The sequence below is a fragment of the Neurospora tetraspora genome (assembly GCF_033439725.1).
Source record: "Neurospora tetraspora strain CBS 560.94 chromosome Unknown B0H65scaffold_6, whole genome shotgun sequence".
Lineage (NCBI taxonomy): Eukaryota > Fungi > Ascomycota > Sordariomycetes > Sordariales > Sordariaceae > Neurospora > Neurospora tetraspora.
In genome coordinates this window covers 4016216-4032030 of record NW_026944388.1, presented here as the reverse complement: position 1 = coordinate 4032030, position 15815 = coordinate 4016216, and the positions used below count along the sequence as shown (strand labels likewise).

The following is a 15815-nucleotide window of genomic DNA, read 5'->3' as shown; positions in this document are numbered from 1 at the left end:
GCTGCGCACACCTTTCTTGCTTCCCTCGTATAATAATAAAGATTATACTTTATACCTAATGGTGCCCTCGCCCCATGATAATTATTTAATTTATTCGAAGAAGCCTTTAACGTCGTACGAAATTTAAAGAATTTGTTTAAAACCGTAATAATTACTTTAATAACGACGTTTAACCTTAATTTGTCTTATTAATAAGGGAAATACTTTCTCTTTCAATATTAACGATATTTTTAATAATATAATATATTAGAACTCTAATTACCATATAATCCGCCGTACTTAGACGTTACGCAAATTCGTTAATACTGTTAATCATTTAAAATTATTTAAATAGCTTCCTAAAAACAATTAACGTAATAATGATAATTGGGGGATTTTAATAACTATTATAAAAGTAATAAAACTATTCGAAGACCTTACGAAAAAATTCGAAAAAACAAAGTCTTTCTTTATAATAATTATCCTATCCTTCTACTACCTTATTAAGAAATTCGTTAAAATAAGAGTACAATTTAGAAGTAGCATTGCCTTCGAATTATTCGAAGGATTAAATGTTTTAAAATTAAATATTATTATCGCCCTTACTTTTATTACTTATTTATTTAATATAGTATTTATATACGTACTTCCTATAATTACCCCTCTTAATTCCCCTCTTCTTAATTCGCCTCCTTCAATTCCCCTCCTTTTAACCTACCTCTTCTTAATAATAATCTCCTAATAGCCCGCCTATCGATTATACTAATAATATAACTAATAAGAGTATAAAGATTGTCGTATAATATTTAATAGAGTATTCGCTAAATTTAAAAACATAAAGGGTTAATAAAATAATACCCAATATATTAAATTACATATATTTTATACCCTATTTATTAACGGGAATAGATTGATAAAAAGAATAGGCCCTATTAAGTAGAATAATACCCTTAAAGAATTCTAATTTATTTATAACGGAAATTATACTAACTAGTTAATCAATTTTTTAATAGTTAATATTAATAATCAATAGGTAGTACGAATTAATAATAATTAATTAATCGATGTAAATTTCTATAATACTTTTTTATTAAAATTAAAAAGAAGGATAAGCTAAATTGCTACTTTAATAATAATATTTACGTAGTTAATAACGTTTTAAGGTAATAGAAGGCCAACGAAAGTATATACCTTCGGTTATTATATATGTGACGACTAGGATCCAGCGCCATGGGTCACATCCCATTCGTCTCATTAACAAGACCCACAAGACCCACCAGCGCCATTGATGCGCGCACTCTGATTGGTCGCATCGGCGGCATTAACATGCGTGCCCATTCAATTGGCACCGCGACCTATATGTCGCATTCACATATACTGTTAGATTAAATAAGGAAGGCGGTCGAGGCTGGCAGAATCTGGGCTCATCCCATATAAGGGTGCATACCAGAGCACAGCTCTCAACCTCTCCCTCTTTCCTTCTTTAGCTTTAGTTATTTATTCATTTGTACCCAACTACGCGATACGGAACTACGTAAGCTGGTGCATCGTAACAATATATAGTATTTAATTTCTATTCTATACCCTGTATAGTGGATAATTATAAGCGCTCTTTTAATAGCGCTAAATTAAACTATCGATAGTTAAAGGTAGAGCTTTACCACTAAAATTATTAATATTATTAAGAATTTAAAGTTTTAGTTAGTATTTAGGGTACTAAATTATATTTAATATAAATAAATAATGTATACGACGTTGTAACCGTCATAACGAAGGGATTTATAGTTGTTGGGAGGCTTTGAGCGTTTTAAGAAGATAGAAATCGTAAGAATCCAAGCACTTTTGAGACTATAAATACCAAAAACGCGATTTTAGACATCAAATATTAGCAAATAAATAAATACAAATAAATAAAAATGAATACAAATAAATATGCACCCATATTGGACCCACTCAAATAAATACAGATCGATATTTATTTGTATTTGCTTTATTTCCAGCGCTGGTTTCGAGGCCTTCGCTATAGACTTGTCCGGTTGTCGGGTAGTCCCCGTATACCCTAGGCATATGCTGCCTTGCCCCGTCATGCCCTAGTTGTAACTATCCAAGCCGCTAGCACGTTTTCACCGTAGCCTGCTGTCGACATTGCAGCGGTGCACGGAGCAGCCTTCACGGTCGCAGAAGTAGAGCTTCTCGGTTCCCGTCTGCTGGTCCTTGACGAGGACGAGCTGCTTGGGCGTAGTGAGGATGCCAATCGGCGAGAAGAACCATTCTTGTCGAAGCCATCGAGGGTGGAGGACATTAGGCTGCCGTCCTTGGCGGTGACGTCGGCGCCCATGTTGGTCCAGTACACACGGTTGCGGAGGGGTCGACGTCGATGTCGTCGGGGAGGGGGGCGGTGACGAGGGCCTTGGGCGGCTGGTTGGGCTCGTCGAGGCGGAGGATCTTGCCGTTGGTGGAGATATGAAAGGGGGGTAAAGACGGGTGGGGGGCCAGGGCGGAAGAGGATGGGATTGGGGCCGGGCCGAAAGGGATTGGGAGAAAGAATGAAGCAAAAAGATGGCGGAGTAAAAGAATGTTGCCGACCAAAACTTAAGGGTTACAGTAAACCATTTGTGAGGTCGGACACCTTCTACCCAAGCGGCACTCGAACACAATCCCCGGTAGGGCAATCTTCGGGTCGTTGCGTATTTTGTTATTGTGAGCTGGTGGGTTGTCGAATTTGGATTCCTAGTGATTATAAGAATCGTCGTTGTCTCGCACTTCATCATTTTCATGGCTGGTTTCCTCCTCCTCTACTTGTTTTAACTTCATCTTCTGGGTAGCGGAAACCTTTGTCAGGGCTAGAAAGCCAATTGCTCCATCAGCATCGGCCTCGTCGTTATCGGTACCCGGACGAGGTGGGCGGTCATAATCGTCATCGAGGTGGTGGCCTGCTTTGAGCCATCGGGATGAGAAAACCTGGGCGCACCCATACCTTTCCTCCATGTACCTATGTATCCATCGATGCCAGCTGATATGTAAAACCGTCGTTTTGTATGGTAAAATCGCGTTTTCTCGTGTCTTCTAGCATCCCTGCTAAAATCGACAAGTTTATTAGGACCGCTAGAGTCGTGATACTTTCGTGGTGTTGAGTGCAAGTTAAGTCCAGCCGTGCAGTGTAGTGCAAATCCATCTCTTGTTTATTCAGTTGGTGATATCTATTTTTGTTGTTCTACTCCTCCTCGTCGTCGCTAATTATAAAGGGGTTCTTCTGACCTCTCTCTATACCGCCCAGGGATTATGGTCATTCTCGTCGTTAGCGTGGCCCTCGTTGTATTGTAGGGTGGTGTTGGGTCGTGGTGATGTGACGTACAAAATGCCTCGAAATCGCTAAGTTTAAAAAGAGGTGCAAGATTGGTCAAAAATTTCACGAAATAATGTGCAATGTTTCGATCATTGAAATGGGGTATTTTCGCGGCTAAAAGTGGACTTTTGAATGTCGGGTGTTATCGATTGTCATGGGGTGCCAGGGACCCTAACCCTCTGGGACTATGGGTGCATGGAGGAAAGGTATGGATGCGCCCAGGTTTTCTCATCGGGATGGGCGGAGGTGCCATGGGAGGTGCCATGGGCCGAAATGGTTCCGGTGCCCGTTCTGGTACCTCATGAAACTCTTCTTCACGATGTTGGGGTCGAGGTAGCAAAGGTCTCAGCTGGGGAGGGCCTGGCTGGTGCTGAGGTCGAGGTAGCAAAGGTCTCAGCTGGGGAGGGCCTGGCTGATGCTGAGGTGCCTCCGCCTTTTTTTTGGCGCGTAATTTCCTTTTCCGCTCCCTCCGAGGTGCAAGATATGCTCAAGTCTTTTGTGTCCGTACTTATTTATCATAGCGCGGTGTAGGTATCGGCCCTTGGTTGCCCACATCCTCTTTCCGAGTTGGTCCTTCAAGATTGCTCCGGGCTTCCTGCGGTTTTCATGCGCTCATGCTTTCTTCAAGATTGCCGAAACGTAAAGGAAGTAAAGATACCGCGCTCTTGGGCGGTGGGTGGAAGTGGGAATGTCGGGTGCCTGGGAAGAGATTAACCGTTCTTGTTGCGAGGATCTGCTCCAGTTGGTCGAGGGTCATCCTGTGTTTTGTACCCCAGAGTCAGCGGACGGAATTTTGGATAAGGATATGAAGGGAGGATGGGGTATACCTGAAATATACCTAAGATGCTGAATCTACCTCCTCATGCCGTAGATGGAGAATGCCGTCCCTTTCCTACAGGGCGACCCTTCTCTGGCTGAAATCCATCTCCCTCTCATTCTCCTCCCACGCCCCCGCGGCCGCATCCGCCAACACTGGGCCCAGTGCACAGCAACGCTTGTTATGTGTGGTCGACTCGCGAGGATCGGTAGAGGATGTGGTGGAGGTCATGCGCGGAGCAGTTCTTAATCGTCATCGACCATAGGGTCCAGTCCTGCCACCGGTTTCCTGCTCGGCTCTCTTCTGGTGGCTATCGGCAGGTTCTTTCGTGGCATATTCCTCCTGCTCGTCATCGGCTGTGTTGATCGAGATAGCGTGCGGGACTTCTCCGTTGGAAGCAGGCTCTTCTCAGCCATGGTGGTCGCCCAGTCCCATCCGCTTGTTGGACGTGTTGACTTCGACGGCTTCGTCAGAAAATCGAAGCTTAGCCAGGGCACTAGGAGCACTCTCCCGCTTCGGAGCGGGTTTTTTACGGGAATGGAGAAAGCGAAAGGAGACTACCAGAAGCTCAGTTAGAAATTGACGAGGACCTGGAAGGCGAAGCCACCGAGCTGTACTGACCATTGACTTGGGCGATATGGCCTGTCGGAGTTGAAGCTGGAGTCAAGATGTTGGAATTGGAACGCGAAGAGGGACAAGAAGACAGATGCCCGATCTGGATGTCCATCCGTGGAAGGAGTTGTGGGCTGCCCCTGAGGGACATGCAGTGCAGTGGGGCGGGAATTTGCAGGCGGCCTACAGCGGGTGTGTTACAGTGGACATTGTCACTAACTGTTAGTGCAATACTCGGACCGGCACGGACACTCATGGATATCAAAAGTTTTTTACGGGTATGTCTCAAACAACCACTCTCCTATAGACCAGAATGCTGAATCGTCCATTGCTGTTGCCTCTTGATGTTTTCAAGTTGCTCTACGGGCAGTCGCAGAGGTGGCAGGTCCGTCTGTATTGAGAACCGCGCCATCTCAGTTGGAGATGTGGCAGGCACGAAAGGACCCACATCCATCCACGAGTTGCATTAGAAAGGCATCCCCTCTCAGGGCCGAAGTGCAGCATGCACGATCCTAATTTTGCCAAATGCAGTGAATCCGAATCGTTGGAACCGCTTCTCGTCTTACAAATACCATATACTTCCCCTCTTGAACCGAAGAAACGAAGCGATGGAACGACGGAAGACAACAAAAAGACATTCACTGCAGCGTGAAGTGACCCAAAACCTGGGATGCGGCTCTTCAGTCTTCGTCCCATGCTATCTCTCCCACAACTGCCTTAAACAAGGCAACAGACCTTGAGACCTTCGAACCTGGACGACCACCAAAAAAAATATTCGACGAGTAACAAGAATTGTAACAAAAAGCACTGGTTTGAGATTTCGTGCCCTTTTCACAACCCACACACCACGATTAGCTTCCGCAACCCTAAAAACGAAACGTCTACTGACCTCGACATCTCTCAGCTGTCAACCTACAAAACGGGTCGAAGACCTTATCAAAGCCGAATATCCCAAAATACCACACCGGCAGCAGAGACTCCAGCAGTGTCGCCAGCGATGATTCCACAGCGGCCACACCCGCGCCGCACCGCGCCCTCGGGTGTCCCTTTTCCTCGACGAACATTGCGTTGCCAGGATGCCCAGATCCGGTTGCCGGAAGATTCCATTCACGAAGCCGGTCGATCGCCAGTAGCTCTCCACGTCGAATTCCACGAAGACGAAGAATCCGACTCGCCACCTAGAGGACAGGGTACCTCGAGAGGAGTTTACGGCAGTCAACCTCCAATACCCCTCCAAGGCGACGAACCCAGCCTACCTACAAGACAGGGTACCTCTAGATGGCTCTTCACCATTCCACCTCCCACACACCTCCACGAAAGAAAGTGATGAGGACAGACTGATCCGGAGGAACATTGAGGTGTTCCGACGTCGCCTTCGTGCAGGTCTCCTTGCACCTGTCTACCACCATTCACAGCAAACCCGTAGACGACCTCTCCTTTTTCAAGACATGGAACAGCCTAGCCGTCAAAGCCGAAGACACCCGCGCAGTCCCAGCCCTATTCCCCGCCCCTCCAGCCGCAGAAGGCTTACCTTAACCTCCCACGATAGCTGGATTGAGGTAACAGTACCCGAAGCCGCCGCCTCCGCAGCCAGACGCTCCCATGCCGCCGGCCCCGAGCCCGAAGCTGAACCCGTACACCCTCCACCTCTTTACCCTCGTGAGCCCACAATCTCCAACGAGCGCCTCAACGAGCGCCTGGCCGAGATAGGCCCGCGCAGGGAACCCGCGCCCGAGATTGCCCACCTCATACCTCTACCTCGCGCACCCCAAGCCGACCTCTTCCGACCGCCACCGCCTTACTCACCTCGCATCCCAAGCCTACATCCCACAGCCCACCTCATACCTCTACCTAGCGCACCCCAAGCCGACCCCTTCCGACCGCCACCGTCTTACTCACCCCGCAATCCCCGCCTACATCCCACGGGCGAGGACTACGACCTCACATCCAGTCTCTACCATCGCCTCCACAACAACGGCGCTCCCCCTCTGCCAGTCTACACCCCCGTTGCCGGCCCCAGCGAACGCGTCCTCCAATTTGGAGGAAGTGAGTATGAGCAACGGAACGCCTTGTTGCGCTTGTTGCAGGAGAGGAACCGACAGGAAAGAGAAAGAGAGGAGGCTATGGAAGAGATACGATTGCTGACCTGGGAAGAGGTAAAGAGTCACATGGAGAGCGGTCTCGCTATATACGGAAGTTCCAGATGATCAATCTTCCTCCTGGCGTACTTTGCTACGAAGGTCTTGATGAAAAGCATCTACCTGGTTTTCTTGTGTTGGAAAAGAAGAGTTCGTGGGGCCGGATTTTGACAGCCCGCAAAGCATGGAGCAATACCTAGCATTACCGACGGTGTTGGATACTGGTGGCCGGTATGATCCGGCGGTTCATGAACGACAGATCTCGCTCACGGTAACTCGCAACGGCAAGGCTTGAGGGATCACTTGGACTAAGGTCAGAGGCAGGAGAATAGGGGTTGGTTTTATATCGCGACCGGAGCTCGGAGCCCGACTTGGCAGCTAGCTATTGGGGATCGATGACAGGGGGTAGCGATCTTACAGTCGACGGCACACATATCCAGATTTGGCTCACTCACTAAAGAGGATATGGGTGGGAGAGGACCATGACAATTCGCATGCATGGAAGTATCACGGCTTGGAAGATTTTCGGCAGCTTGCCCAGAGGCGAGGACAGGAAGAGAAGATCAAGTGGAAGTCAAGAATCGGGCTGTCAATTAGCGCTGTCAGTTAGGGGCGGTATGCGGGGCAGCGGGGGCATCGCTCATTCGCTCATGCTTGCGAATAGCGCAATAGCATAATACTTTTCACTGAGATGGACACTCGCAAACCATATTGCTTCGATTGAATCAAGGCTCTTCCAGCTGCTTTAACAATTTGGAAGGATGTTGTAATTGTGTTGGTCCAATACTTCGTAATTCCTATCATTTAACGAATTTTGTCAACCTCGGCCGGTTGTCTTCCGCATGAACTCAACTATCTAAGTCCAGCGCCAAGAACCCGCACACCCGCTACACGGCCCCCGGCCTCCGGCCGGCCCTCGAGGGGAGTCCACTGGACAGCCTTCAAAACACAGCTCGGAGGAGTCGGCGTCAAAAACAAAACAGCTCTTCAAGATACACAACCGGGGCCAAACTGCAATGGCAACCACCTAGTTCCACACCCTACCTCAATTCTCCGTCCATGGACAAAACCCATTATCCTTCTAATCTTCCCTGTCGACCAGGTAAAAATCGGTTTCTCTTGACAGGAACAGAACGCCATCATTCAATTGTCCCTGCTGTGTTAAACGATGTTCCATATTTACTGCTTCGCGGTTGTGTTCATTACGTTACGAGACATCAACAAGTTTGCTTACCCAAGAAACTCGCCACGTGCTCGCCAAACTTGCAAACATGGAGGAGGTATAGAACCAAGCTTTCCTTTTTGAGCCACCTAGATAATGCTGGCCGTTAACTCCGACCTTGTTCTGCCTGTTCTTCCTGTTCTGCCTACCTGTGCATCAAAAAGCAAGTCAAGCAAGTTCGAGTCGTGAGGTGGCAATGTTGTAAAGGACAGCTTTCACTAACTGCCCTAGTGCCCTGGGGGGATTGCAGGACATGTATGCTGCTAGATATATATGCTGCAGGTATACGTGCGGGCAACTTGAAATGTACGGACATCATTGCTGTGCTTCCTCAAGTGCTACTGCTGCTCAATGCCGGGCGTCTAAAACTCGCCAAATCTAAAAGCCAGATTATGCAATGCATCTCCTGTTTCCCAGTTTAACGAGGTTCTTCGGAGATAAAGCCCGGTGACATGCCATATTATCTTGAAAAAAGCAAGAAAACTAGCTGGGTTAAGAATGTCAGTTTATATAACCGGGACGGGATCTGCTTCGGTCTCGTCCGAAGCCCAGTCCCCAAACCAGGCACTCGCAGGCGGTGTTTGTTGTCGATTCGAGACTACACTATCTGAGGGTTGAACCTTGAGGCTTGAACTCCGCGTGAAGGCGATGTGGGAATTGCAGAAAGTTCTGCATGCATACTGCAGTGAATGGTATGGTGGTGAAATGCGCGTGCTGCTGGAAGGCGCCATGGAACTAAGGTAAACCGGACCTCCGGGATGCAGAGAATATTCATGCCCGTTAAAGTCCGTGCCAGCCCCTCTTCGCTTCGTATATATCGCTCTTACTATCCCATCGTCATCAACTTCGCCTCACCTTCCGAACTTTCAACAACCGAAAACCTCCACAATGGCACCTTCCAAAACCCCCGACTTCCCCGAGGAGGTATGGCGTCTAATCATCCAACACGGAGTTACCATAACGGCAACCTCAGATTACCGCACATGGGACTGCTACCACTCCGACGAGGTAAACGACCAGCTCCGCTACGATCCAACCACCCAGTTCAACCACCAGCGCTTGAGGAGGGACTACAACGCCATGCTCAACCTCTCGCAGACATGCCGTTTTTTTCACGACCTTGTCGCCGACGAGCTATACCAGTACATCGTGCTCTGCGACGACCACGGCATCAAGCGTGAAAAGTTAGCACTCTTGTTACGAACCTTGCTTGAGCGCCCCGAGATCCGCGACCGGGTCAAGCATATCACGATGGTACCCTGGTTTGGTGGAAATGAGCCAGAGCCGTGCGCAACCGCCCTTCGGCTGATGGGGAGGGGGGCACGACCTGTTGATTACCAACAGGCCTTTACCTTTTGAAAGGAAAGGATATCAAGAAAATGGATATGCAAGCCCAGGGCATCATCGACACCGCTGGTCTTGAGCTCGCCAACCTGCCCATTAATCGTAGGGTAAAGAAGTCGACAGCGTGGCTTGAGAGGGCGCTTGCCGCGTTGGTCTGCCTATCGACTGGCCTTCGAAGCCTGTCGATTCAGGATCCTCCCCCAGCATCTGGCTGGAAATCGGCGTGGATGTGGTCGTTCGATGTAGACGGGTTCGAACGCGTCATTCGTAATATCCGGGATCTCCCTACTTCACAGGGAAAGATTTTTCAGAAGCTGGAAGCGGTTTCCGTCTTGACGACAAGGTCCAAAAACGATTCCAAGGAGGCGTTCACCGTCTATTCCTCTCCGCGCCTGACTGGCTTTCAAGCGCTTGGGTTCCTCAGCATGAAGGACTGGTAAGTCAGAGCCTTTATCCTTGTGGCTGTTTCTGTTTTTCTCTGCGCTCACCTGGCTAGTACTTGCAATACTATAGGCATCGCTTGGCTGACTTCCGGTCAATTTTGGTCCACCTGGATATCGGTCACCTCTACCCACAGTTGTTCCATGTTAGATGGATTGGCCTCGACAAGCCCAACCCGGCTCGGGCCCGCGAAGCCGCGCAGTTTAGACGTATTTTGTCGACATTCAATCGACTCAAATTTCTACGAATCTCTTATACTCTCCTTATCGGCCACCTGGAAGAGGAGACCAAGAGATTTGGAGACATGATATCCGAACTCCTTCCTCAGTCCGTCGAAGATTTCCAGATAGCGGTCTTTAACCACGGGGTAGATACCTGGATTGAGCGACCAAACATCGACATGTCCGTCAAGTGTTTTTTTCCAGGGTCTTGGGTCATGGACATGGGAGCTGGAGCAGAAAGGATACTGGTTTAACTTTCGCGCCACACACCGTGATCTCCGGAAATTTGGTATATTGGTCCACCAGAAGGGCAATTCCCGGGACCAATCCGAATTCTGGATAACTAGACGGTCGATCAACTTGAAGAGGCTCCGGACATGGCTAGCTTCAGGGGATAACTATATGGATCCCAGCGAACCATACCACGCGTATCTCGAATATGTCGGGTATCCCAGTGATCGCGAGGATGACGAGGAAGATGCGACGGATAACGCTACGTACGATGGCTATTGCCCCCGTGGAACTCTACAAACCCTACAGGCCCAATTGGAGCAACTAGGGGTGGACTTCCAGGTTTCTACCTTCCAACCTCCGATGTTTCGTAGAGGTAGTGACGAATTGCCTGGCGGGTCGGAGGGATATGTGCGCCGGCTCATATGAGGAATTGGCGGCATTGAAGCCATCGCACGCTGTGGTGTTTCCTGGTAACGGTGGATTCATTCGACACGGGTCCACGCTGTATGGTGGAAGACTGCGTCCTTAGCTCTACAAATTTCCTCTCCATAGGTTGATCAGCGACTTGCTACCACAGAGATCTTTTGCCCAGGTGGCTACATACCTCTGCCTTTGTCGCCTTCGCTTGGTTCAGCAAGCTGTTGCTCAAAAGGCTCATCACATCCAGGGGAACAGTTTGCCTATCAGCCGCCGATGGCCGAGCACGAGAGGGCATGATGCCGTGGAGAAGCCCAAATAGGAGGCGGACGATGACGCCGAGGACGACTCCCACGATGAAAGTGCCAATGTCGCTGCGGAGGATGTCCGTCACGCCGGTCCGGGTCCGACGAGAAGTTTGGGACCGCTCCATGCTAGATTGAAGCAATTGGGGCCGGACCTCCGAGTTTCCCTCTTCCACCGCCGTATCTCGGCTAACGGGGTTGACCTTGGTGAGGGCCTCTTGCATCGGCTGCTACGGCAACTGGGGGGTACACTTTCGGGTAGTAGACTGGAAGGAGGAGATGGTAGATGGATTGATGGCAGTTGGCGAAGGGAGAAAGTCGGTTCAGGGAACTTGGAGGAAATCAAGAGAGAGATAATTGATACAAGTAGATACAGTGATGTTCCAAGGAAATGATGCAAATGGTGAACACGTGCCAAGGTTAACATGGAACGAGACAGAAGAAAGTTGATGGGAAAAGATTCTCCTCGCACGAGCGGCTTCTAGTTTCGACAGTTTGTCGCCGCCATACGCTCTTTCCCTTCCCACCATTCGCCCCACAAAGAACATGAACTCATTGCACCTTCCATTATTTTTCATAAACCCTCGCCTCCTTCTCATTTACCGTGCATCTCACTGCCAGCCGGCTAGCAGCGGCCCATGTTCCTGAACCCTCTCTCTCCATCACCACTTCCCCTTCCTCTCCCACCTACGCATTAATCTCCACCCCCTTATACTCCTTACTCCCCGCCTTCAACTCCCACGGCGCAAACACATTCTTGCTCCCCTTCAACGTGTCCCTCAACTCCGGGAAATGTCTCCCCAACACATCCTTCATCCCGCTATCCTGCACCCACTTGAACCCAACCTTGGTATACATCTTCTCATTCCATTCGCCGGCAATGAACCGATCGCTCTTCAGCCTCCTTGACGCCATCAGAATGAAGATCCTAAATGCCGTCTCGCTGAATCCAAACCCTGGGATCACAGGCTCCGAATGAGACCCGACCAAAGCGTCGACGAGGGAGATGTCGTTGTAGGCTTCCGCCAGTTCTGCTGCTAGGACTTTGTTGCCGCCGGTAAGTTCTTCGAAGGTCTTGGGCACTGATAGGCGGAGCATCCTACGGAACTCGCAGTAGCGGGGGACGCCACGCTCGCGGTCGCGGAGGATGTCAACTGTTCCAAGGTCGCGGACTTGGCCGTCGGGGGTGCGCAGGTTGCGTAAGAAATCGGGGTAGTTGTTGTTGGTGATGGCGCCGGGGTAGTTGATGCCGAAGGAGTAGAAGACGTCGGCGAAGGAGAGGCCGTCGTCGAAGGGGGTTTGGGATTTGGTGAAGGTGGTGTCGACGACGGGGATGGTGGTGGCGTGGTGGCCGTCGTTGGCGGAGAAGAAGGCGATTGTTTCTGGTAGGCAACCGGGTCAGTAAAGAGGGAGTGGTAAAATAATGGGAGGGGAGAAACAAACCAGGCATCAACGAATGCATCCGATAAACCGACACGAACTCCTCCGTCAGTGAGTACGGCGCCCCATCCTGCTCCGCTCCGCTGCCGGGAATTCCACTGATAATCTCGCTCGTCTTCGACAGTCTTCCCGCGATCTTGGTCAACTTCTCTCCGACAATCCCCCACCAGTTGGCAGCCATTCCAATCTGCAGCGCCGGATGCGCCAGAATCGCCGGCGTCCACTCCACCGTATGGATCTTGGCCATCAATGCACAATTCACCAGCCTCGCCTTATCAAAGATCTGGTCCCCGCTCCAATCCGGATACTCCTTGCGCAACGCATCGCAAACGGCATTGTGCTCCAGCGCAAACAGCGTGTGCAGGATCTCCATTCCCACCCACCAGTTGTCGCTGAAGCCCGTCAAGACGTTTCCATCTTGGTCCCGAGGGAGGAATTGCTCACGCCCGCGACTGTCGAGGGGTAACTTGCCATCTGGATCGCGGTTGCGGAGCTTCTGTGTTACGGACTCGGAGGAGCCGTAGATCTGTGATCCGTCCCACCAGTGGGTGTTGAGGTTCTTGTACCCGGGACACTTGATGTCGGATGGGTCGAGAGTCTCATCTGGCTTGGTGGCGTATAACTGCATGTGTTCATCGAGCCACTTGTCGTCCTTGGAGAGCGGGACGTCGAGCTTCTCGTGGGGGTCCTAAGATATGACCAGAAAGAGTCAGCCAATGATCGGAACTAAGAAGGGAGAAGCCGAAGCCACACGAGTACTGGGAACACCCGATGTTGCACAAGATCACAACAAATGCATGATCGGCAAAGTCCCCAGCCCAGAAAGGAAAGTCTCACGGGAATACACACCTGCTCATGAAAAAACCAATCATGCGTCTGAAACTGGATCCACGCCGCCGCCAACAAATTCAGTGTCGTCGCCGGGATGAACTTGCCCTCCTTCCTCGCCATGAACCTGTTGCTGATCTCCCTCGGATTTGGCGTCCACAACTCCTCCTCGCTCGGCTTGCCGCAAGCTTCCCTCGGGAAATTCCTTCCGAACTTCATCCCCGTACATCCCATCCTGGGCTGGCTCAAATCATTGAACTTGCCATCGGAGTGTCTAGCGCCCAGGTAGCGCTGGTCCGGCAGAGGATCGGTGACGGAATTACCCTGAGCGGTGGGAGTACTGTAGGCGTCGTGCAGGTTGTATTGTCGTAGCTCGATGCGGAGAAAGGCCAGGTTAAAGGCACCGATGAAGCCGGGGAGTTTGTACCACGGGATTAGCTTGTTGAGGAGGTGGAAGGAGGAGATGCCGAGGCGTTCGAGGAGGGTGGGGGTGAAGGAGGGGACGAGTTCGACTGGCTTCTTATCGTCGTCTGCTTTGGAGGTAGAGGCGGTGGAAGAGGTGGTGCCGTTTGGTTTGGAGAGGGTGTTGGGCATTTTGATGAGGTGTGGTGGTCTACACCTATGAGAATGTTGGATGGTGGTTGTTGTGATGGTGAGGTTCTTGAGGTGTTGTTGATGCTGGTCGTCTTACTAACTTCTTCAAGCGAGGAACTGATTGACGAAAACAGAACTCCCACTTCGACCTCAACCCAAGGACCCCCACAATCTTATACCCATTGCCTCATGCAGTACCATCCCCCACCCCTTCCACGCAGCCGCTCACTCTTCCTCCCTCCTCAAATCCTCAGCTCGACTCTAGTTACTCCCTTCGGGGATTCCGTGGGTGCCATGGCGGGTGATCCGTGACGCCAATCCCGCATCCCTCATCAGCTGCCGCCGCCATATTGTATGCTTACCCCTACCACTCGAAAGGCTGAGCCAACTCGGGAGGTCAAGGGTTGTAGCAGAGCTGCTGATTGGATGACAGTCCGGTGTGAGATCCAGGGCCTTGTCGTGGGGTGGTAGGTGGCTTTCCGAGGGCTTACATGTAAGATGATGCTCGTTCCCTCCTGTCCATCCCCTAACCGAAAGGGAACGACATGGATGCAGTGCCGCTCGAGCACCGAGGTGATTGACCCCGATGTGGGAAATTCCGGGCTTCGTTCGCCGTTGTGATGCATTTCGTTCCCCTCGATTCCGTCGAACAGATGTGGGATTTTCTGCTACACGATGCAGTAGAACTCGACAATAACTGAACACTTGTATCCCATAACGAAGAACACCAGTGTTCACAGGATTGATCAACGAACGGTTACGAGTAAGTATTTCAACCAATCATCACCGAATCCGGACTTGACCGGTCAGCCCATCAGCCCATCAGCCCGTGCCGCCCGCGTCGGCTGTGATTGCAACCCTCAGGGACCATGTGCAGAAAAAGGGGGCAGTGACTGTCAGTGGAGGCAGGGGGTTCGGACGGACATCTTCCGAATTGAGCTCTCGAAGCTCAGCCCTATCTATTCCTATGCTTCCGAGACCCTGCTTTTGTTTGCTTTTGTTTTGCTTGTTGAATCATTTAGTCAAGGAGTGATTGGGAGGTGGACATGGAGGTGCAGGAATGCCGACATACAGGTGCGTTATCTGTCTGTTATTGCACTATCACCATATCACAGCAAAACCAAGACGGCCCGTTAAGGCCATTTCTTAGTCGAAACTACCTTACCTGCCTACCTAGTCTTGTCGAATCGTGATATGGGAACTACTCAAAACATCGACGTCTTCTTGTAGGCGAGGAGGTATCACGAAAGCATAGGTACGAAGGCATTTTGCAAGTTCTTTTGTTGATTATCATAGAAATCTCACCCCAGCCCGTGCCACCTCAGACTTGATATGCACCTCCGCCGCCTGTTGACCTATGGGTTCATCGCCCGCATTTATTGCCATCCACCACATTCTTCCATACCACTCCGGCACTCCCAGAAGCATCAACGACGACGTCTCCCAAAGGCTGAAGTTGGCAGTCTCTCATTCCAACCCCTCCACCACCAGCCCGGCATCGACCAAGCTTACAATGCTAAGCCTCTGGTCATTATCGTCTGCCCCAACCGTGGACTGGTTGTCCCAATCATCAACGAGGCTCGAAAGTTCTGCTACCGTTCGATATCACTGGCGGTTTTGGAGAAGATGGAGAATGAAGGTCAAGGTCTGGTTTGGCATTGTGAACTATGTAGTTTGGAACATTGGGGGGGAACTATGTAATTGTGTGCACCAAGGGAACCATGTGACGTCCGGAGCGTAGCCAACGTGTGGGTAGGCGGGCTGGGCCTGATCCCAGGAGGTGATAGGCAAAGGCTGCATTGGATGAATCGGTCTACCGTTGACATCAGCCGCCCCGTGGGGTGAGGCAGAGCTGTAAACTGGAACTCTGAGTTCGT

General features: G+C 50.4%; 4 protein-coding genes across 4 annotated transcripts; 2 read left to right on the top strand and 2 right to left on the bottom strand.

The window, feature by feature from the left end:
• Nucleotides 1-2102: 2102 nt before the first annotated feature.
• On the bottom strand, nucleotides 2103-4598 carry B0H65DRAFT_591115 (uncharacterized protein; the record flags this gene model as incomplete). Its single annotated transcript, XM_062831086.1, has 3 exons — nucleotides 4403-4598; nucleotides 2335-2424; nucleotides 2103-2285 (listed from the first exon to the last, which is right to left on the bottom strand). The coding sequence occupies exons 1-3, from the start codon at nucleotides 4556-4558 to the stop codon at nucleotides 2103-2105; spliced, it is 429 nt and encodes a 142-aa protein (XP_062680010.1). The 5' UTR covers nucleotides 4559-4598.
• A 1153-nt stretch (nucleotides 4599-5751) lies between these two features.
• On the top strand, nucleotides 5752-6961 carry B0H65DRAFT_530258 (uncharacterized protein; the record flags this gene model as incomplete). Its single annotated transcript, XM_062828924.1, has 3 exons — nucleotides 5752-6022; nucleotides 6075-6242; nucleotides 6588-6961. The coding sequence occupies 3 exons, from the start codon at nucleotides 5752-5754 to the stop codon at nucleotides 6959-6961; spliced, it is 813 nt and encodes a 270-aa protein (XP_062680009.1).
• A 2041-nt stretch (nucleotides 6962-9002) lies between these two features.
• B0H65DRAFT_579391 (uncharacterized protein) lies at nucleotides 9003-10780 on the top strand (the record flags this gene model as incomplete). Its single annotated transcript, XM_062830755.1, has 4 exons — nucleotides 9003-9381; nucleotides 9459-9894; nucleotides 9972-10266; nucleotides 10325-10780. The coding sequence occupies 4 exons, from the start codon at nucleotides 9003-9005 to the stop codon at nucleotides 10778-10780; spliced, it is 1566 nt and encodes a 521-aa protein (XP_062680008.1).
• A 581-nt stretch (nucleotides 10781-11361) lies between these two features.
• B0H65DRAFT_530255 (uncharacterized protein) lies at nucleotides 11362-14095 on the bottom strand. Its single transcript, XM_062828923.1, has 3 exons — nucleotides 13366-14095; nucleotides 12520-13204; nucleotides 11362-12458 (listed from the first exon to the last, which is right to left on the bottom strand). Exons 1-3 carry the CDS (start codon nucleotides 13936-13938, stop codon nucleotides 11764-11766), a joined length of 1953 nt encoding a protein of 650 aa, XP_062680007.1. The 5' UTR covers nucleotides 13939-14095; the 3' UTR covers nucleotides 11362-11763.
• Nucleotides 14096-15815: the final 1720 nt, after the last annotated feature.